At 40.3% G+C, this 24,572-nt stretch overlaps 1 protein-coding gene across 1 annotated transcript in view; it reads right to left on the bottom strand.

Moving 5' to 3' along the window:
• The window catches only part of dmd (dystrophin), a 1,392,820-nt gene that overhangs the window by 466,736 nt on the left and 901,512 nt on the right, over nt 1-24,572 (bottom strand). The window contains exons 46-52 of the mRNA XM_034174291.1: nt 16,609-16,731; nt 13,091-13,098; nt 12,640-12,804; nt 12,416-12,551; nt 11,392-11,567; nt 2,967-3,114; nt 2,440-2,565 (exon numbers count right to left, since the gene is read on the bottom strand). Of these exons, the coding sequence (XP_034030182.1) occupies nt 2,440-2,565; nt 2,967-3,114; nt 11,392-11,567; nt 12,416-12,551; nt 12,640-12,804; nt 13,091-13,098; nt 16,609-16,731 (882 nt within the window). The remainder of the gene's footprint in view (nt 1-2,439; nt 2,566-2,966; nt 3,115-11,391; nt 11,568-12,415; nt 12,552-12,639; nt 12,805-13,090; nt 13,099-16,608; nt 16,732-24,572) is intronic.

The following is a 24,572-nucleotide window of genomic DNA, read 5'->3' as shown; positions in this document are numbered from 1 at the left end:
CAAATGCTGTTGGCAAATATGGTAGCACATTTGTAAATTGTTTTTATTCTGCTAAAGGTGTTCACCCAAATAAGTTTTGTTTTTAGAGGTTTCTGCAGATGAAGTGTACAAGATCCTGTCAACTCTAAATTCAAGCAAGGCTACCGGTTTAGACCAGCTGTCCCCGAAGTCTATTCAAGTTGGTGCCATGCTCATTTCGCCACCCCTTACACATATTCTAAATGTGTCCATTGCTTCTGGGGTAATTCCTGATGATCTAAAATCAGCAAGGGTGATTCCCCTTCATAAGAAGGCAAGTAAGATGGATCCTGGCAACTACAGACCTGTTTCAGTTCTCAGTACCATCTTTAAATTGTTTGAGAGAGTTGTGTTTGACCAGTTGCACAAGTATCTCACTGATAATGAACTCTTATACGAGTATCAATCAGATTTTCAATCAAAATTTTCGATGGAGACACCTGTCTCGTCCACCTGTTGGATTTCATCAGGCAGGAACAGGACAAAGGCAATTATGTTGGGATGGTGTTACTGGATCTCCTAAAAGGTTTTCATACAGTGGTCCACAGCAGATTAATCATGAAAGTGGAAGCTATAGGGCTTCATCAAAGTGCAGTGGACTTGTTTAAATCCTCCTTGCGATCACACACACAAGTCGTGGAAATTGGGGGCACCCTTTCTGATCCAGCTGACATTTCTTGTGGTGTTCTCCAAGGGTGTATACTTGGCCCTTTACTCGTTTTTATCTATATTAATGATATTACCCCAGCGGTAAATTGCAATTTGTTATTTTATGCCGATGACTCTGCCCTAATTGTGGGTAACAAGAGTCCTGAGGGAACACAACATAGATTATCAAGGGAGCTGGAATCGATCAGGGAATGGCTATCAACAATAGATTATTCCTACATTTAGGAAAAATGGAGTCTATACTCTTTGCCTCAAAGAGAAGACTCAGCAAAACTAAAACCATTCAGGTGCAATGTGATGTCAATATGCTTGCAAGTCGCTTGCATGTTAAATATCTGGGACTTTTTTTTATATCAATCTCTGGATGGAGAGCTGATACTGAACAATATAATCAGGAAATCCAATGCAAAACTGAAGTTTCTGTATCGGCAGGCTAAGCATATTAGCCAAGAAATTAAAAGATGATTGGTCTCGGCAATTATTCAGAGTCACTATGACTATGCATGCACTTCATGGTATTTTGGTCTAACTAAAAGATGCAAAGACAGATTACAGGTTTCCCAGAACAAAATTGTTTGTTTACTTTTGGATACACCAGCCAGAATGCATGCTGGGGCTGCTGAGTTCAATCAGGTCAAAATGTTGCCGGTCCGAAGGCGGCGTTACCAAGCTCAAGCTGAACCTTATTTTTAAAATTCATCGTGGTATGGCCCCAATTATTTTTCAGATCAGTTCAGCTTGGTTCTAAATTTACATTCCATCAATACTCGATCATGTGCATCTTCCCTGCAGATTCGTCACGTCAAGGCATTTGGCAAATCTTCCTTTGTATACACCTCCATTACTGCATTTAATAGCCTTCCAAGCAATATAAAGACTGTGACCACTCTTGATAATTTTAAATCAGCTGTTAAATACCATTTTTTAGGGAATTAACTCACCAGGAGCAAAAACCTTTTATGTATTTTTAGCAAATGTCAGTTCTGTTTTTTTTTTCTTTTTCTTTTTGGTTTAGTTCTCTTTTTCTTTTAGTCATTCTAATTGAGACTAGTCATTTTGTTGTTTAGTTTAGTTTTCTAGCCTATCGTTTTATCATTATTTGTCATATTTGTTTATTATTCTTATTTATTACTGGTATTATTATTATTATAGCTATTGTCATCATTACTTTTGGATTATTTTCTTTCTATTATTATTTTTTATTTGTTTGTTTTTTTAATTGTTAGCATTACAAACACTGTACCTGTAACTATGAAAATTCAGTAAGGGATGTCTTCTATAATATATTCCAGTTCTAAAGTAGAACTATACTAGTGTTTGATGTGATTGTCTGTTGACTTGTAAGGACCACATTGGAAATAAGCGTTTATGCTTTCATGTGTTATCCTGGTTTATAATATCATATTTACGTTGCGTGTTTGTATGCATTATCTGCCAAATAAACAAATCAAAAAATCAAAACAAAAATCAAATCTATGGTCATGTTGAAGTAAGACAGTATATGTTATACTGACCAGATCGAAATTGGCTGTGAGCTCATGCACTTATTTTATACAGCTGGTTGGACAAAAGAAACATGAAATGTCACTTTGGGTTATGACAAAAAGCGATATGGATGTTCACAACATTTTGACATTTAATGAGTAAATAAAAAAATGCTGCCTGGTGCAGGTTTGGCATGATGAAGAAAGATGCTGTTTACAAGACAATGGTGTGCTGTTACCAGCAGTGGTCACAGTGGGAGGTGCTGACCTGTGCCCAGCGGGCATTGATGATTCTGATGTCTTTCTGTTTATCAGCAGGAAGCCCTGCGTGTTTGTGTCTTGAATTCAGATCTTCAACAGCAACCTTCTTACCAGGAAGCTCATCCACACATACCTGAAAAACATACACAAAAAAGGATGCACCTCAAAATAAGACCATGCCCTGTTTAAGTTAGCAATTTAACACAACATAAATGCAAACATGACATATATGCCAACAATTAAGAGTCTAGCCACAAATGGATTTCAACCAGAAGCACTGCAGCATATTATTGAAACACATAATACTGTGGAAATTTAATTTAACCTCTTACACATTCACATAATCAAGTACACACACACACACACACACACACACACACACACACACACACACACACACACACACACACACACACACACACACACACGTTTTCAATGTGGGAATTTAATCATGAACTGTATTTCATTTTCTCCACAATACCAGCTCAACCTAAATATAGGAATCAACACAGAGTGTGGCATTTGAATTCATACCTGGACTTTGCCCAGAGTGTCTTTAATGTGCTGTGGTTCTGCAGGCTGCAGAGGAATGGCCAGAACGCCCTCCGCCTTGTCCAACCAGCATCGCATTGAACCTATGTCATCTTGCAATTGTGCAGCCGCTGTCCATGCTTCTGCAGATCTGCAGGAATGTAGCAGAGCACCAAATAATGGCAAAATAAGAAGGGCAAGACATGTTCAAAAGACACAAATGATGATTGTTCACAGAATAAAATAGAAACAAACAATTCCTCTGCCCTGTGGCCTCAAACCACACATTCATTACATTGCATTCATGCATTCATTACAGCAACCTGGTTTTGACTGTGAATAGGGTGGACATCACTCAAGGTCAAATCAGAAGTTGCATATTATAACCCCACATATGACCAGTGGTGGGCACAGTTCTGATAATCCGATAACAGATAATTATCAAAGATAACGTTTTCATGATCGGATCTTTTAGATAACTTTAAAAACCATTATTGGACTAATTATCTTCCAATACATTTTTGTCCGATAACTTTTAGACTGATAACATAGTAAACAAAAATGAACAGTGACAAACATTTTAAAATTTAAAATCAGTTGAGCACCTACCTGTTAAAAGTTTCCTAACAGATGTATAATTCTACTCTCTGCAAACAAAAGAGAGCTATTTTTGAAGAAACCACTCTATCCTCAGCAGGCAAACAAAAAACAGTCTCACAAAAAAATCATTTCCTTTAACACCATACTGATACGCTGGCAACATCACCCAAGTCATCCAGAGGCATACATTTTTTAACTTATGGTTCAAATTTTAACCAAACTAATTTTGGACAAGTTATTTAAAATTACTGTCATGTCTGACGTTTTATAAAGTGAAAATATCAGATATATGTTTTAGTTTTAAAGTAATGTGCTAATTTTAAGGTTTTAGTGAGCACATGCTGTGCCCAGCAGTGCATTATGGGTGATAGGGTAATCTCAGTACGTTCATGACAGGACAAATGCATTTCAGACACTCTGTTCAGGCTCCACGGACAGCAGCATTAAACTCTAGTGCCTAAAACTCTCGTGAATATATTCTCTGGGTTTACAGACGTTATTGTATTTGCGTTTGTTAAATTCCACGCATCTTAAATGTAGCAGACACGGATTATCTGGGATTTTGTTTTGGCAAGTTTTTCAGGCCTCTACTGCAATCTACTGGCCAGTAGTGTTCATGGCAGTATTTGCCCTAAGTACTAAGCATCTGGGCACCAGTAGATGGCAGTGTTCTATTTATTTTGACCCCGGTTATATCAGATGGTTGTCAAATCAACTTTTTGGCTTTGCAAATGGCTTTTTTTTTTTACAAATTAAGTTTAAAAACAAAACAACAACAACAAAACATTACAAGACAGCTCTGCGGTGTTTGCACAGGCACAGTGCGAGCGGTTGGATGCTTGTAGCTCTTCAGCAGCAGGATACCCTCACGACGGCCGACCAGAATAATATGAAACAGGTTTGATTTTCAATCAACCATATGATCAGCGATCAGGAGGTAGTCGTGAGATGTTGAACGCAGCTTGTTACTCTATGTACACTACACGATGCAGGACGCGCGATTAACCTGAAACTCGGTCCAAAAAATTCTCGCACAAATGAAAAATCACCTGAAAAAGGGCCAAAACTCGCACAGTGTAAAGCAAACATTTATGTGTCAAGACAAAGTGCATGTTTTACAACATCAAACGTGAGCATGGCACTAATAAAACATGTGCACAATCTCTCCACATGCAAAACTTTTTGCAATGACACTTCCAGGGCTCCATAAAAATGCCTGTTTTTACAAATAAAAAATGGAATATTCTACAAAAGCACATTTATCTGTAAACACCAACACACGACACACGTCACATTAATGTGTTGGTTTACATAATGAATGACTGAACCAATCAGTCAGTAGAGGCACTTTTACCCAGAATCCTTGGCGATCTGTCTGTGTTTGTTACAAAACTGTTGTGAAAGTGTAGGAACACGGACCCACAACAGGGGGCGCAAATGAACGGACAATGGAGGAGTCGAATAACACTGCTTTTACTGTTGTGAAACAGGCACAACAAATACATCCGATTACAATATTGAAATGGAGTCCAATTACAATGGTGTCGTGTGGGCAGGCTCGACGATAGGAGACGTCTGTCCAAGTCGAACCGGAACCAACCCGATTTCCTCTGCCACCGAACCCCGGGAATACTGGAGCCGCCAAGTCCCGAATTCCCAGGTGGCCACTGCCTCCGCTCGTCGGATCCGGTACTGCTGGCAAGAAACAGAAACAGTCAGGTGTGGATGCGGCTGCACCCAGCAACACGGAGGGTGGAGAGTCCACCTCCACCTCTCGTCAACAACAATGTAGGAAGGTGAGTACTTATCCGAACGTTGTCTAGTAGTCAGCTGTCCTACAGATAATCAAACGAGAATACAATTAATGTCACACGTGTGTGCAGGCTGAGATGGTTACCTCTTTGGTAAGGCGATATCTCGGCAAATGAGGTGGAGATGCCGTCCTGCTGATATACCTCCTTATTGATTGGGATCAGCTGTCTCCAGTGATGGATGACAGCTGTCATCCTGGCTGCTCCCGTAAGGCGGCAGCGCCCTCCGGTGCCTGGAGCCCGCACTCCAGGCAGGGCGCCCTCTAGTGGTGGTGGGCCAGCAGTACCTCCTCTTCAGCGGCCCACACAACAAAAACCTCAGAATTAGTGCATTACTCAACATTAAAAGATATATGTTATATTTTAACTTTGTACAAATGACAGATTGACATTAATGGAGTTATTCTATCGGTATTAATGTTATTTATAAATCAAAACCATAAGTCAGCATGACTTTATTTTCCAAGACCTTCGCCTGACCGGAGCGTTGTGACTGATAGAGAGCTGGCTTTGTGGCTGCTCTCAGGGCGCCTTTGTGCTGGAAGCTGTGCTATAAACAAAAGCTCCCAGCAGGGGCAGGATGTTCAAAGACAAAAGTATGGTCTCACTGTTTGGGTGTGTTGTCACTTTTAGTTTTACTAGAAGCTATTGTGGCGTTAAACCTCAAATACAGTTTATTAGTAATTGCAAATGTACCAGAGACAATATTGGAATTTATCTGTTATCGGTTATCTGTAACTTCCGATACATTTTTTGGTGGTTTGTTGTTTTATCTTCATCAAAGATAACTTTTCAGTTATCTGATTATCTGTTATCAAAGTTAATTTTTTGGTTATCTGTGCCCACCACTGCATATGACTTGCTTCAAGTTCACTAAAGTTCAACTCCTTCCTATTCATGTCTTATAAGAACTCTCCCTCTGTATTTGCATTGGGCCAAAATATTGACATTGACTTTGACCTTCGATTCCTGAAACTGGCTGGTAACCCAGTCACAAAAACTGAAATCCATTCATCTGTTCCAGACACATGCAGGTGAAAACAATAAGCCCTCTGATGACTGTCAGCAGGCCTAAAAATGTGCCAGACCAACACTGATTTTCTGAGTTGTGGTGAGTGTGGAAACCTTAACTCAACACTCATCCAGCTGCACCAGTCTGTTGACCAAAAGTGACCCACTAGCAGCACTGCACCTTCATAAACGCAGAACATGTGCTGTGGGCAGAGCCTCATGCTGTGATGGGGGGCCTCATTTTATGCACTTATGTGGTACAATCACGTGCGCCACAGTATTACCAGGAAGGCCCCTAAGCCAGTGCTCACAATACTCGCACCTGACTGATGTAAAATGAACACACCACGAGAGTTGCATGTAACGCATGTTTCTATGACATATGTCGCCGTGCTGCTTGTAGTGTGTTCCATCTATAACACCTGGATAACTATGCCATGCTGCCAAATGTTCTTGGAACAGATTTTGCTTAGGGCCCCAATTTGGCAAGGGCCAGGTCTGCCCATGAGGCAGATTGCATTCCTCACCAGTTCAGAGCAAAGAAACCTGGGTTCTTACGATTTAAGAGAACAGACTGAGATTATAGCCAGAAATATCACACTGATTCTATGCCATAGCTACGATAAGGAAAACATCCGCGGTAACCAGCTATGACATGATTCAAGTAGATTTTTGCAGCTATATCCAGGTCATTCAGTGGATTCACATGTCAGGATCATCATGCCTCCATCACTGTGCTCTGCGTTTGCCCTGACCATGGGTACTTCATTATCCATGGACCACATTTGTTGGTTATCCATGAGGTTATCCTCACAAACGGAAGACCAAGTGTTCTTCTAAGGAAAAAACAGAAGCTAGTACTGAACTGTTCAGTACATTTTGACCAGATGCAAACCTGAAAAGGTTGTTTTCCTCAAGAACCAGAAAGCAGTAGGACAGCAGAAGTGAACTTGAATGAAAACACAGAATTTCACTTCTTCCCAAACCCATTTGAAGCTGTATGGACTGAGACAATGCAGATTAACTGTCTTGTCCAAGGACACAGAAGGGTAACATACCTGGGAAATCGTATCCAGATCTACATGTTGTTTGTTCAACTAGTTATCTCAATGAAATACCTCCTCTGGAAATACCATTTTTCTTTACTCTTTGGACTCTTGATAAATTGTATTCATGAAAATAGTAAAGTTGCAACAAGGAAAGTACAACCAAAGTGAGTGATGGAGTGCTGACAAGATGAATGTAAGTTGAAACACCAGAGTGTTCAGTTTGGCCAAAGCAACATTGGAGTTCATGTAGAGGGAAGAAACATCCCTCCAACTGCATGTCTTACTGCTTCATTACCAAATTGATTTTGTTCAAAATCAATTAATGAATTAATTACTTTTGTTAGAAATCAACATATAACTTGCAGATTTTTATCAGATCCAAATGTTTATAAAAATTTAAGCAAGTTTTGAGCGCCACCTTCAACATTTTCTGACAATATGTAGAATATTTCCATAATAAAAAGGTCTCATCTTAGAGCCCCTTCACACATAGTACGAATAAGTACAAATCAGGGCGAATCATGGTGGAACAGCTCATATGAGCGAACCACGAAAACATCGAGCCGACGGGCAGGCGTGAACAATCCCACTGCGACAGTTTCGTGCTTGCGATGGTGTCGTGCATGAGTGTGCACAACACCATCACAGCGGGAACTCAGTGCGAGCAGCTGGAGTATGTATAACTACACATCGCGCAGCTGCTGTGAAAAAAAAACATGCCATCCACGGGATTCAAACCTGCAATTTATAAAAGCTCTGATTGCCAGCCAGAAACTTTACCACTGCACTACCATCACTGGCCTGTAAAAGATGTGGAAAAATACCTGAAATCAACAAGGAGATGGATGTATTAAAAATAAACCCACACACCATAAAACAACACCGCATTTTATTGAACCATCTGTTCCTCTGTAGATGATCCATGGTCACAGACGTACAGTCATGAAATGACATGAATGAAAAGCAGGGTGCTCTTATGTCCACATCTGCTGAACCCCGCATGTCCAGCCCACCCTGTGCAAGTATCCGGCCCGACAGGCATGTGTTGTGGACGGCATGCTGCAGGACAGGCACCGCGCCATGTGGAACAAAGCTCATGTAGATGACGTGACTTCTAGTTCACCCACTGTGTGTTATGGTCGGATGGTCCGTATCACCTGGGGCAGCTTGTCAATGTGTGTGCTGTGCGCATTCTCCAGCATGTCGCAAAAGCGATATATGTTTTTATGTATTTCCACGTGAGGACAGCAAGCACACACGTGCATGTCTGTCAAAACACGGTACGTGTTCTGCAGCTGTGATGTCCAGGACCAGATATGTCAACTGCTGCTGCTGTTGACATAGCCACGCCACGCCCCGTGTCCTTTCAGCGCACAGACCAAGGTGCCACTCTGTGATCAGATGAGAGGTGCTTCACCTGCTGGGGTGGGGGTGGTGCGCGAACCACACGCACGCCATGTTTTGGGGGGAGCATGCAAAACACACGCACACGTGTTGTGGGGGGAGCCGACACTGGCACGCCACATGTGTACTTAGCAACTTCACAGTGGTGGGGGCACTTAGACAAATTTCACATCCAGCTCGAAAGTGATCGTCTGATGACTGTTTTCGTGCTAACTGCGTGAACAGCCACACATTTTCTAAGTGCAAAACGAACAGTGTACATGGTGTGTGTCACCTGGAATTTGGCCGACACCTGCCACGAGAGGGTTCGATGAGCTCTGACAGGGCACACTCTGTCTTTCAGCTGCTTGTGTGCGCAAATAATTGTAGCAACAGGTGTACGAGGCGTTGGAGGCAGCTCCAGATTTTCACAATTGGTATGCAACTCCTCCTTCATGTGCTAGTTGACTTAAATTGTGTTATGTGTGAAGGGGCCCTTAGGTTTGCTTGACTAGGATCAGATGATTAAGATAATTTTTTACACTTGAAGCAAGACTGCAGGATTCCACTGTGTGTGTGTGTGTGTATGTGTACGTTCATGGGTGCACATTTCTGTACACACAGGAGGAAGTGTGCACTATCATATATTTGTGTCATCTTCATATGTGATCACTGGCTCTTTCTTGAGATAAATTCCTGAAGTTGATTAGTTAATTAAGAGTCAAAATCAAGGTGATGCCATTGTTTCTTATCAAGGATTTTGTTAATGATCAGCTCATTTGTGAAACATTACTCATCCACTTGTGGTTCTGTTGTGTTTTGTTCTGCATTTTAAACACAGTGCATTTAGCCTCAGGGTGTTGTGGATCAGATTTACGAGGGCTGTCCGTAAAATATAGGTCCTTTTTATTTTTTTCAAAAACTATATGGATTTCATTCATATGTTTTTACGTCAGACTTGCTTGAACCCTCGTGTGCATGCGTGAGTTTTTCCACGCCTGTCGGTGACGTCATTCGCCCTGTGAGCACTCCTTGTGGGAGGAGTCGTCCAGACCCGCCTCGTCAGAATTCCTTTGTCTGAGAAGTTGCTGAGAGACTGGCGCTTTGTTTGATCAAAATTTTTTCTAAACCTGTGAGACACATCGAAGTGGACATGGTTCGAAAAATTAAGCTGGTCTTCAGTGAAAATTTAACAGCTGATGAGAGATTTTGAGGTGATTCTGTCGCTTTAAGGAACTTTTCACGGTGCGAGACGTCGTGCAGCCGCTCTCAGGCAGCGTCATCAGCCTGTTTCAAGCTTAAACCTCCACATTTCAGGCTCTATTGATCCAGAACGTCGTGAGAGAACAGAGACGTTTCAGAAGAAGTCGGTTTCAGCATTTTATCCGGATATTCCACTGTTAAAGGAGATTTTTTTAATGAAAGACGCGCGGACCCGTCCGGCGCGGCGGCACAGGAAAAACACCTCCGTGTTGATAACCATTTGTTAAAATCCAGTTGGCTTTTGATGGCTTTCAGTGGAGTGAGTATATGAGAAATTGTTTATCAACTGGAGATGTTCCAACTTGTCCTCAAGGCTTCCAACAGAGGTGTTTTTCCTGTGACGGAGCGTCGCGGCGGCTGCGAGCCGACGCTGCAATCCGCCCGCATGTCTTTCATTAAAAAAATCTCCTTTAACAGTGGACAAGGAGTGCTCACAGGCGAATGACGTCACCGACAGGCGTGGAAAAACTCACGCATGCGCACGAGGGTTCAAGCATGTCTGACATAAAAACATATGAATGAAATCCATATAGTTTTTGAAAAAAATAAAAAGGACCTATACTTTACGGACAGACCTCGTAGTGAAGCTTGAGTTAGAAAATAATATCTGCACTGCTGGGTTCACATAGGAACTATACTGGTTAGTCTCCAAACTTTTATTTACTGTATGTTATTTAGCTGTTAGTGAGTAGGACATGTAGTGATAAGTTGAGCCAGTTTTGCTTGATCATTGTGTACTTGGTGGGGAAAAAAAGGCAGTTTATACACTGGATGGGTCCTGCAGTCAAACATGCAAACATTCTGTCATATTGTTCCTTTGCCACATCTGGAGCATATTAACAGAAGGACAGATTTGTGCTTATGCTTGGTATTCTGACAGCAATAGATCTATTTGTACACAGAAAAACTAAATCCAGCATCTCTTCTGCAAGAAAACAAGCGTGATTGCGTAGTTCAAACACAATTCAGCTTTTTAGTGAGTCTCTGGCCAAAACTGTGTGTGTTTGATGTTTGAATGCATATGTTCCCAGAATGTAGCCCCCCCGCCCCCAATGGGTCCTTCCATGCCCCCATAACTCTCAACAACATAAGCATCATGAAACATCAAGAACTTGAGCATTTTCAGTTGTTGCACCGTGTGTATCCAAAGGTGTGAATTGATCCAGTGTCTGCCGCAACAACAACGACAACAACAAAAATACTTTCCCCTTCTTGCAGTGCATCTTGCAATATTATTTTAACTTAAGTAAAATTAACAGATGTTGCTTTGAAAAGTGGATATACACATAATGGATCTGCAGTCACACTCACCTCCTCTTGTGCTCATTAAGTTGCTGGCAGGTGTTAGCCCAGCGAGTGCTGAGTAATTTGAGCTGCGTCCGGAGCTTCGAGGCATCTTCTGGTGTGCTCAAATGGCTGATGTCCTCTCCTGTAGCGTTCACTCTGCCCAAAACCACTTCCTGGAAAGGTATGGCCTCGGTCAAGTTCTGCACACAACACAAATGGAATTTGATTGTTCCTCCCCAAATAATTGAGCTGCATTGCAGTGATGTTGGGAGTAAAGTCTGAATTTATCTCCAATAAGAAGGAACTATTTTTCACAAGTCAGTGTGCAGAAAACTTTCTAAAGTAGTGCATCACCAACACAGTACTTTACAGCTCATCACTTCCCACTACAGAAGACAGAAAATAAAACATGTTCATGGCAACAAACATGGCGATGATACAATCCAGGCAAATAGTTTAAAATGTTTGGACGTCATTTTCTTCAACTTTGATAACCCTGAATGGGTTGTTTTGCAGGAAGGGATATATGTCGTTCTCAAGTACAATGCCCTTTTAAACCAGAACGAGTATATTTCACTTTATAATTCATAGAGAAATTGACCATATTTCCAAAGCATATTCCAACTGATGCAGCTGGTCAAATGCTTTACAATGATGCCTCACATTTACCCACTCAAATACACACACGCACACACGCACACACACACACACACACACACACACACACACACACACACACACACACACACACACACACACACACACACACACACACACACACACACACACACACACATACATTTCACTTACTAGGTCCACGAGTAAATGAGGGTTAACATTAAACCACCAGGCAGTCAGGTTTGACTTAGACCTCAATTTGTCAGTGGAGACAACATTTATTACTTGTACAACATCAACAAACAACAACAAGCATGATCAGCCAGCCAAATGCACTCTCCTGCATGTGATGGGCAGATATACATGTCTTGATGGGTGTGGTACAAATGCATTTATTGTGAATTTGAGAGCAGTGATGTGTGCATGTTACCCTGAGGTGTTGTCGTTGTGCTGCTGGGTTGGTCTCTGCCAGTTTCAGTGTGTGCTCGGCAGCATCCAGCCAATCCTCCAGCACCTTCTGATCCGAAACAAACTTCTGCCACTTAGAGTTGCAACCTTGCCAGCGCCTTAGTGTGCACACAAACACACAAAGATATTTGCATGTGTGCACATAATATTTAAAAATTCCATCCTCTCACTCCATGTTGTCCCTACTTCATTCTGTCCTGGTAGAGTTTGTTCAGTTTGTCCCAGTTGGTACTGAGCAGTGAGGCATTTTCTTGGATTCTGTGACTCTCCAGGTGCCGGGCCCCAGCCACTATCTCTCCTCTCCTGGCTAACGCTCCCTCCACTGGGTCTCGCAGCTTGTTGATGCTCCCCCTTCACCTCCTGCATGCATGAAGTTTTAAGGCAGGGGTGAAGAAACAGAAAGGTAAGTGATTCACGAAGATGTCCCATGAAATTTTTAAGGAGCTGAACAAGCCAGCGTGAAGATGAAATATTCTTCTGTAACGAGAGCAATTTCACAAAATATTTACCTGCTCATTCTGTTTCATTCAATTTTAAACTTATAATGTCATCATTCCAAATGTTTTAAATTTTGCAGTAAAAAGAGAAAAGGGCCATTAACAACAAATATTAATTATTACAGTATTATATTAATTACATCACTTTCTTATAAACAGAAGCCAACAACAACAAATCCATTAGTAGACAATGGACAAAGAGTATGAGCACTGGTGCTGGTAAAAAAAAAAAAAAAAAAAAAAAAAAAAAAAAATCTGAGAATTTATAAAATGACTCATGTTCAAACCGCTTATCTAAGGTCAAGTTGCGGGGAAATAACATTCAAATGGGGAATATTTTTGAAAGTTATTATTTTACAAGGAAAAAAGGTAAAGGTTTAACAATAAAGCTTGTACATTGCCCGTGGAGATCCATGGGCTCTAGATTGGGAAGTGTAGCTGACCTTTTTCAAGGGTGGAAATAAATCATGCACAGTGAGTTGGAATGGCGTGTGAGACCAGCATGTTTTTAGAATCTTAGACCACAACAGTTTTTGGAAGAAGAACCATTTTATTTCCTGTTGATAACATAATTTTTTTTATCTTAATTTACTGTCTTTATATATTTATAAATTGTTTAGGTGCTTGTTGTCATATACACACACTATTATTATCATTGTAATTATTATTATTATCTGTATTATTCTCATTATTATTACTATTATTATTATTAGTAGTATTATTATTACTAATATTTTTTCAGTTGATTTTTTGGATCACAATGGAAATAAGTGTTTTCACTTCCTTGCATCATCCATGTATTTTTAAGGTATTTACAATTATATTATGTACTTAGTTTGAACTTACTAAATAAAATCATGCATGCACACACGCTTTTAATACAATCAACAAAAATGTAAACGCAACACTTTTGGTTTTACTCCCATTTTGTATGAGATGAACTCAAAGCTCTAAAACTTTTTCCACATACACAATATCACCATTTCCCTCAAATATTGTTCACAAACCAGTCGAAATCTGTGATAGTGAGCACTTCTCCTTTGCTGAGATAATCCATCCCACCTCACAGGTGTGCTATATCAAGATGCTGATTAGACACCATGATTAGTGCACAGGTGTGCCTTAGACTGCCCACTCGGACAGCTGCTGAAACAATCGGTTTGCATAACCAAAGAATTTCTGCACGAACTGTCAGAAACCGTCTCAGGGAAGCTCATCTGCATGCTCATCGTCCTCATCGGGGTCTCGACCTGACTCCAGTTTGTCGTCGTAACCGACTTGAGTGGGAAAATGCTCACATTCGCTGGCGTTTGGCACGTTGGAGAGGTGTTCTCTTCACAGATGAATCCCGGTTCACACTGTCCAGGGCAGATGGCAGACAGCGTGTGTGGCGTCGTGTGGGTGAGCGGTTTTCTGATGTCAATGTTGTGGATCGAGTGGCCCATGGTGGCAGTGGGGTTATGGTATGGGCAGGTGTCTGTTATGGACGAAGAACACAGGTGCATTTTATTGATGGCATTTTGAATGCACAGAGATACCGTGACGAGATCCTGAGGCCCATTGTTGTGCCATACATCCAAGAACAACACTTCATGTTGCAGCAGGATAATGCACGGCCCCATGTTGCAAGGATCTGTACACAATTCTTGGAAGCTGGAAATGTCCCAGTTCTTGCATGGCCGGCATACTCACTGGACATGTCACCCATTGAGCATGTTTGGGATGCTCTGGACCGGCGTATACGACAGCGTGTACCAGTCCCTGCCAATATCCAGCAACTTCGCACAGCCATTGAAGAGGAGTGGACCAACATTCCACAGGCCACAATTGACAACCTGATCAACTCTATGCGAAGGAGATGTGTTTCACAGCATGAGGCAAATGGTGGTCACACCAGATACTGACTGGTATCCCCCCCCAATAAAACAAAACTGCACCTTTCAGAGTGGCCTTTTATTGTGGACAGTCTAAGGCACACCTGTGCACTAATCATGGTGTCTAATCAGCATCTTGATATGGCACACCTGTGAGGTGGGATGGATTATCTCAGCAAAGGAGAAGTGCTCTCTATCACAGATTTGGACTGGTTTGTGAACAATATTTGAGGGAAATGGTGATATTGTGTATGTGGAAAAAGTTTTAGATCTTTGAGTTCATCTCATACAAAATGGGAGCAAAACCAAAAGTGTTGCGTTTATATTTTTGTAGAGTGTATATAGATGCGGCCCCTGCTGGAATGGCCTGTGAATCTAGAATGTAATTATCAACATGCATTGTTCAGGGCTGTTAGCTAATATCCAAAAAACATTAGTCCCATCAGTGTTCCATTTTGGCGGCATTCATCCTTGAGCCAAAATACATAATCATACCAAACAGCAAATGTCAGGTCACCCTACTTTGTCTATGATTGAAGTTATACACACGCACGCACGCAGAGCTTTTTGTCTTTTCTGCATTCTGCCGCAAGCAGGTGTTTTTATTTTTACACACCCACAAACAGAGAAGTGGTGGAAGACATCAAACACAGTACACTTCTCACTCATGGTAACAGCAACATGCCACTGAACTAAACTGACTATACCAATTGAACTACAAAAACTAAATAAGTCAATAACACTAATAACCAGTGTTGCGACAGTTACTTGAAAAAGTAATCCAACTACTGATTACTCCTTGAAAAAGTAAGTTAAAAGTAAGTTAAAAATAACTTAAAAGTAACTAAGTTAGATTACTAGTTACATTATTAGTTACTTTCAGCAGCTGCCAACAACACCACCTTGCCACCTCAACATGAACATGATAATCTGTTTGCCAATACTTTATAGTCACCTTTTATTGACATCAATGAAATAAATACTTGTTTTAGAAAAAAAAAATAAACAAATCTTTCTTGGCCTCATATTTACATGTTGACAGCACTGTAATGGTAAAACTTACAATTTCTAAACTACATTGTTTAAAAATGTAACTATTATTTTTTTCTAACATTTACATTTTTTCTAAACATTTTAGTTGTTGAAATTACTATTATTATTATTATTATTATTATTATTATTAGGAGTAGTGTTAGTAGTGTGAAAAAATGTCTTCAAAAGTAGAGCTTTAATCTAGGGGAGTCATGGGGAACCACGTCCCTCCCCCCATGCCCCCTTTCCATCTGGATTCACCCCTGGTTTGCTGTCTGAAAAGGAAGAATGAATAATGTGTATGTATGCAGAAAAGCATAACCAAATTGACAGGTAAGAAAATTTTATCAGCTTTTTTATGTCATGTCCTCAGAAAGAGACTTTAGGTGCATTTTGGTGGAACATTAGTACTTGCTAATGTGACGCAGGGTTACCTCTCCCACCTCCCACCTGAAGATGCTTAATTTGGAGAGGTGGGATGAATCGGAGGTCTGCCTGGGTGGTTGCCACCCAGAACCCAAGGCAGTTCTGTGGTGTAGTGGATGTTCCCATGTGTGACCTGACCTGTTTTGCTACTTCATTTAAAGAAAAGTCATATTTTATTCTTGAGAAGGCACCTTTTTCATTTATTCCTGAAACCTGACAACTTCAATTTAAGCTCATATACATTTCTTTTCAAACGGCGGCCATCGTAATTACCGATGACAAGTGTGGAAGGAAATGAAAGTGGTTTTATGTGCAGCAGTGCTGACCTTAAGGCAGCGCTCTTGCTGAGGCAGGTTATAATAAGCAGCAGGCCAGTATTCAGGAGAGTTCAGCTTGAAGTCCGTCTCTGACACTGAGCGCAGCAGCGCCTGCAGCTCTGTGAGGTATTCCTGCACACGCACATGCACACAGACACAAAAGTGTTCACAGACGCACAAATTGAAGAAGATGAGAACACTGACTTGATGAAAGTGTTTCCTTGACATGTCAAGACTCGCAACACTTCTTCAGAACTGAGACAAACACAGAAATATAACAGCTTTAGTCTAAATCAAAGAATCATTTGAAATTTAAAATAATCAGCATGTGAAGCTAAAATACCTGAGCACAAGGCATTTGGAGTTTTAAAATGATATGCACTATTTATGATTCTAAATGATTTTACAATGTTTTGGTAAAGCAGACTGAATACGTCTCTGACTCAGTACATAATTTCTTTTAGATCATATGGATTTACAACATGCTTTTTAATTACAACCATCAATCAGAACATTTTGGGGTAATATGGAAAATAAAATAATAAAAACAAGCAAGCAAAGAATCCTCAGTGATCCTTATATTTACTTTGACTTTTATTTTTGTGCAGACAGTATGAACCTAAGGTGTTTGGTGTTTTGTGCGGTCAACTTCATTTCAGTTGTTAAAATACATCCATTCCTGCATTTCAGGTGTGCAACAATTAAAAAAAATAATGTTTGGACACAAAAGCATTTGTCACTTTATCATATTATTCCTTCTCGCAACACTTAAAAAGACATTTTGACACCAAATGATGAAAGATTTCAGGTATTATTTTCTCCCATTCTATCGACAAACACATCTTAACGTTTAATAGTATGGGGTAGTCATCGTTACATTTTTCATTTCAACATTCTCCACAAATTCTCTGTTGGAGACTGGTCAGGCCTGCAGGCAGGCCATTCTAGTACCTTCTTCTGCAGCCATGCATTTTTAATGTGTGCAGAATGTGGTTTTGCATTGTCTTGTTAAAAAAAAAAAAAAAAAAAAAAAAAATGGATGTTTCTAGAAATTATGTCCTCTTGAAGGCAAAAAGTGTTATTTTAAAATCTTGCTTTTCCAAATTTCCCAAACTTTTCTGATTTGGGATTGAAGAAGAAGAGAAAGAAAGAAAGAAAGAAAGAAAGAAAGAAAGAAAGAAAGAAAGAAAGAAAGAAACTAGATATACTTTTCCCACCCAACAAAATTATATCTGTGTCCCAGTTCTCAAGAATCACAGTAAAAAAGAAAGAAAAAAAAGAAAAAAAATACTTCTGTGATTGTGCTACACATTTTGGACTCCATTTATAAAATATATTCATTATAAAGTCACATTTTTAAGTAATATAAGCGAAAAACTAGAAGCACTGATCTTATTTTTTTTTTAACAGAACAGTAAATGAGTTGTGGATAAGTTTAGATGATAAACACCACAAACTGCTACTTTTTGTCATGATCAGAGTCAAGGATCCTACTAAATGACTTTTACTTTGTTCAAAAGATTTCCAGCCTGTGATCATAATTTAAGGTGTGAAGCAATGAACTGAAATGAACTCTGAATTGGCCCTGACCATGATGCACAATAGAACTTGTTCTAACCAGGTACAGGCATACTGGGACATTAAGACTTCAGTCTGCTCATTCCTTATTTCTCCTCATTGCTATTCTCATTTTGCATGGCACATTTTTTTTTAATTAAACTAAAATCAAATGCAACAAATTGCCATTATTTGCCGTGTCCCAGAATCTTAATAGCTATTTGCTGCCCTGCAACAAGGTCAGGATGATGATACAATGTGAGATGATTCACTTACTAACTGATGGAATATTCCTGAGAGGGACAGAATGTTTCAGCCTGCTGGCACCAGGAATATAGTCCAAATCTGATATCCAGTAATCATTACCTGGATACAAATAGCAGTAATCTCAGAGAAAATAAAAGTTTCCTCTGCTACCTGACAGCTATTTGTTTTTGTTTTTACATTAAATGAAAAAGCTGAGGTGTGAGTTCAGTCACAGTGGGTTTCATCGAGGTAAACGCTTTTGTTTTTTTGTTTTTTTTGTCTCTCTCTCTCTTTTTTTCTTCTATAAAGAACATTTGGGAAACACACAACATTGACAAAAGTTTCCAGAAATTACTGGACTTCTGGATGTGGAGCACATCACAATTTATAATGGAAACTGTTACGTGGGCATGGCACATTTGACTGCTAATGAAAATGCTAACTGTGGTGGGTGTGACGCATATACTAATGCTAACCACAGATGATGCTAGCTGCAGATGATGCCAACTGTGGTGAACAGAAACAGTTAGCAACTGACACTAACTGTTAAACTGTTAGCATTGACAAGTCTTAAATCAAAGTCAGCTCACTCAGATTAGAACATAAACAGACTGAGGAATACAGCCACAGCCAGTCGACCTCGTTGAGGTTTACACCTTGAGTTAATTTTTTTTTTTAAATTGGCTATAAGGTTTAAGAGAAGTTTGATAAAAAAAATCCCTATGCAAAAATGTTACAGTTTCCTCATAGTAATTTAAAAGAAACCATCCATCCATCCATCCATCTTCTACCACTTAGTCCAATTAAGGGTCGCGGGGGGCTGGAGCCTATCCCAGCAGTCATAGAGCATGAGGCGGGGTACACCCAGGACAGGACGCCAGTCTGTTGCAGGGTCACAAACAGACAAACAAACACAGACACACCCACATGCACACCTATGAACAATTTAAAGATTCCAATCCACCTAACCTGCATGCCTTTGGATGTGGGAGGAAACCGGAGCACGCGGAGGAAACCCACGCAAACACGGGTAGAACATACAAACTCCACACAGAAAGGCCCCGGGAATTGAACCCACGACATTCTCGCTGTGAGGCAACAGTGCTAACCACTAAATCACCGTTCCGCCCTTAAAAGAAACCCTAATGACTAAATGAAGCAGAAACCTTGACCACATTACACCCATTTTGGCATCTCTTCACTGGCTTCCTGTCCCAGTGAGATCAGATTTTAAAGTTCTGCTACTAGCCTATAACACTGTTCATGGACTGGCACCTCTCTACCTAGCTGACCTAGTTAAACCCTATGTACCGGCCCGGGCTCTGCGTTCTCAAGGTTCAGGAATACTTAGTGTCCCTACGGTGAATAAAACGTCTACGGGTCACAGAGCTTTCTCTTATCGTGCCCCTGTTCTGTGGAATGACCTCCCCAGTCAGATTTTGTAAAGACTTTCGAGTCCAGACTTAAGACGCACTTATTTTCCCTTTCGTATGGCTAGCCTACTGCCATAGTATGTTTCTATGCTTTTTACGCTTTCAAATCATTTTATTAGGAAATGGAGCGGGCCGCGGCCTCAGCTTCATCTAAATTCTGGGTCTTTTAGTGAAGCTTAGGGCTGGTGGCCGGCAATCACCTTAGTGTTTCTTCTGTTTTTCTTGTTGCTTAATATTGACAAATTACACTGTACTTGTTGTCTTTCTGATGCTTGATTCTGTTTTTTTCCCTTTTCTCTGTTTGAGGTGTGACTCCATCCAGAGATGGGTGTGGTATCTGTTCCGGAAACCGTCCTGTGCACCGGCAACATTTCCTGTATGTTTGTTTTGTGAATTGTTTTGTAATTTGTATCTGTAGCATGGCCCAAGCAAAGAGTCACCCCTTTGAGTCTGGTCTGCTTCAGGTTTCTTCCTCAGATTGAGTTTTTCCTTACCACTGTTGCTCTGGGGGGTTGGTAAGGTTGTGTGAAGCGCCTTGAGGCAACCTTGTTGTGATTTGGCGCTATATAAATAAAAATAAATTGAAATTAAAAGTACATGTGAAGCTAATTGCTGAATGCTAATGCTAACCATGATTAGCATTTTCTCTAATAGTCACACTCCAGTAGTCACACTTGCCATGTCTATGTACCTATTTCTGTTATGAATTGCAGTATGCTCCACATCTAACTATTTTGCATGAACTATTTCTCATAGAAGGGCACTTCATAGCAAATACGTTTGTCAAGGCCAAAAAGACCGTATCATGCAGAGACAATTAGTAGAATCTTATTTTTAATATTTTTTAAAGAAGCTGTATTTACTTAATTTAGTTAAGTCACACCAGTCCTACAAATGTGACTGTTTAAATGGAAAACATAATATACAATTCATTGTTGTAATTTGTTACAGTTTTCTTTTCCCATTTCAACAACCAAGGTTTGTTGGTGAGATTGGATTAACTGCATAAAGTAAATGGAGCATTTCATTTCCGAGAGCATTTGGCACAGTTTTCCATCTTTGCAACTTCGAAACCTTTAAAGAAATGTTTGTGAAATTGATTCACTAGTTTTTGGAGTAATCCTGTTAATTAGCATGCAGGCATGTGCAGATTAAATTAAAGGTCACTTGGTAACAGTTTCAATTAAAACAAAGACCCCAAATGCTGCAAAATGTTTATTATAATGTCCTTTCTTTGCTTTGCAGATGCACCTCAATATGTTTTAGTTTGAGGCCAGATCCAGTCATTTCAGAAAGTATGGTGAAAGTTAGGTCATTAGTCAAATGCCCCAAGCTTTCGATGTTATTTTTAACTTTCCAAGCCAACACACCTCCAAATGTATTAATACAGGTTCCAAAGCAGGTCAAACATTTTCAAGAGATTTTGCATGAATCTGTTTGTTTGTTAAACGTGGGACAAAGGAGGATTGTCTTAAAAAGACATCATTTAATATCAGGTGTTATTTTCACTTGGCTGAGGCAGATGGTTATTTTAGATAGATGTCTGCCTGGGTGGCCGCTATCCAGGACCCAAGGCTGTTCCATGATGTTATAAATCTGGCGAAAAGCAGCACAGCGCAGGCTCCCAGACTTGACTTGATTTTTCAATAAGAACATGGGAATCTTGAGCCTAGATTTCCAGTGTTTTCTTGTAATAAAGTACATCTCTGCTCCAATGTAACTGGTGACAATAAAAATAGGTTTCCACATGATTTTCTAGTAAAGCCAACTAATTCAGGATAAGTGTGTGGCGACTCTAGATGAACAGACCATACAGTGCCATACCATTTGTGTAGTGCTGTACTGTGATGTACATGAACACTGACTTGGAAATGTTCATGTATCCATCCCCTGACTCATCTAAAGAAAACACTGTCAAACATAATTTGCAGGAAATTAATGAAAATGTGGCAATAACTGTGTCCTTATGATGTGATATGATACGATATGATACAATTTGTCTTGGATTCAGTGCCATGCATATAAATGCCTTCACAACTACAATCTTCTTCTTTGTCTTTCGGCTGTTCCCGTTAGGTGTCGCCACAGCAGATCAATCGTTTCCATCTCACCCTGTCCTCTGTATCTTCCTTTGTCACACCAACCACCTGCATGTCCTCCCTCAGCACATCCATGAACCTCCTCTTTGGTCTCCCTCTTCTCCTCCTGCCTGGTGGCTCCATCCTCAGCATCCTTCTCCCTATATGCCCTGGGTCCCTCCTCTGCACATGTCCAAACCATCTCAATCTCGCCTCTCTGACTTTGTCTCCAAACCGTCCCACCTGAGCTGTCCCTCTGATATGTTCATTTCCTAACTTGTCCATTCTTGTACTCCCAAAGAGAATCTCAACATCTTCAGCTCTGCCACCTCCAGCTCTGCCTCCTGTCTTTTTGTTAGTGCCACTGTCTCTAAACCATACAACATAGCTGGTCTCACTACTGTTTTATAAACTTTCCCCTTCACTCTTGCTGATATTCTTCAGTCACAAATCACTCCTGCCACCTTCTCCACCCACTCCACCCTGCCTGCACTCTCTTCTTCACCTCTCTACCACACTCTCCATTACTTTGAACAGTTGACCCCAAATATTTAAACTCATCTACTTTCACCACTTCTACTCCTTGTAACTGCACTATTCCACTGGGCTCCCTCTCATTCACACACATGTACACAGTCTTGCTTCTACTGACTTTCATTCCCCTTCTCTCCAAAGCATATCTCCACTTCTCCAGACTAGACTCAACTTGCTCTCTACTCTCACTACAGATCACAATGTCATCTGCAAACATCATAGTCCATGGGGACTCCTGTCTGATCTCATCTGTCAACCTGTCCATCACCACTGCAAACAAGAAAGGACTCAGAGCTGATCCTTGGTGTAATCCCACCTCCACCTTGAATGAGTCTGTCATTCCGACTCCGCATCTCACTGATGTCACACTATTCTTGTACATGTCCTGTACTACCCTAACATACTTCTCTGCCACTCCAGACTTCCTCATACAATGCCACAACTCTTCTCTTGGCACCCTATCATAAGCTTTTTCTAAGTCCACAAACACACAATGTAACTCTTTCTGTCCTTCTCTGTACTTTTCCAACAGTATTCTCAGAGCAAACATTGCATCTGTAGTGCTCTTTCTCGGCATGAAACCATATTGCTGCTCACAGATCTTCACCTGTTTTCTAAGCCTAGCGTCTACTACTCGTTCCCATAACTTCATGCTGTGGCTGATCAGCTTTATGCCTCTGTAGTTACTGCAGCTCTGCACATCACCCTTGTTCTTGAAAATAGGAACCAGCACACTTCGTCTCCACTCCTCAGGCATCCTCTCACTTTCCAAGATTTTATTAAACAATCTGGTTAGAAACTCTACTGCCATCTCTCCTAGACATTTCCATGCCTCCACTGGAATGTCAGCTGGACCAACTGCCTTTCCACTCTTCATCCTCTTCATAGCAGCCCTCACTTCTTCCTTGCTAATCTCTTTTACTTCCTGATTTACTCTCACCACATCATCCAGCCTTTTCTCTCGCTCATTTTCTTTATTCATCAACTCTTCGAAATATTCCCTCCACCTTCTCAGCACACACTCCTCACTTGTCAGCACATTACCATGTGCATCTTTTACCACCCTAACCTGCTGCACATCCTTTCCAGCTCTGTCCCTTTGTCTGGCCAATCGGTACAAGTCCTTTTCTCCTTCCTTACTATTCAACTTCTTGTACAGCTCGCAATATGGGAATATGGGAATTGTGTCCATACACAATGATGTCAGTGGTACTGGAATAAAATGTAAGAGAGATGTGCATCCTGTAGTTTGTTATTTTTATTTTGGTTGATCAAAAAATAATTTATTTTTACACTTAACTTTTTGTTTTAAGTCATACTATCTAAAAAAAAAATCTGTCAATAAAAAACCTAAATCACACATTTTTAGAACAATCCAGTTCATACAGTAATATTAATACAATCAATGACCACAAAATGAATAATAATAATAACTAGCATGTTGCCCATGGGGATCCATGGGCTCTAGACTGAGTAGTGCTTATAATATAGCTGACATTTTTCAATAAATTAAGCAGAGTTTGTATAATGAGTTGGAATGGCATCTATGTCCAAAATGTTTATAGAACCTTAGACCTCAACAATTTTTAGAAGAACTTAACCCTTTTATTTCCTGCTAAATATGTAATTTGTTTATGTTAATTTATTGTCTTAAGGTTCTTATTATAATATAAACACAATTACTATCAGTATTATTTTATTTTTTTATTACTTCTATTTTGTCATTTGATTTTTAAATGGGCTACAATGGAAATAAGTGTTTTCAGTTCCTTGTGTCATACATGTATTTTTAACATATTTACAATCATATTATGTACTTACATTGAACTTACTAAATAACATCATGCATGCACACACTCACACTTTTAATATAAAGATGATGGTTTACCACTGGAATGGCGAGTGAGTCCAGAATGTGGTTTGCAACATCCATTGTTCAGTGTTGTTAGCTAATATCCATAGTTCCTCCAAAAATATTAGTTCTATCAACATTCCGTTTTGATGCTGTTCATCCTTGACCCAAAATACTGAAGTGTACCAAATGGCAAATGTCAGCTCTCCATAGTTTGTGTGTGATCGTGTGCATGCCTGCAATCATGCACGTATGCAGAGCTTTTTGTCTTTT

This window comes from Thalassophryne amazonica, chromosome 1 (genome assembly GCF_902500255.1).
Source record: "Thalassophryne amazonica chromosome 1, fThaAma1.1, whole genome shotgun sequence".
NCBI lineage: Eukaryota > Metazoa > Chordata > Actinopteri > Batrachoidiformes > Batrachoididae > Thalassophryne > Thalassophryne amazonica.
Note: the sequence above shows the minus strand (reverse complement) of the source record. Positions and strands in the feature narration are given on the sequence as shown.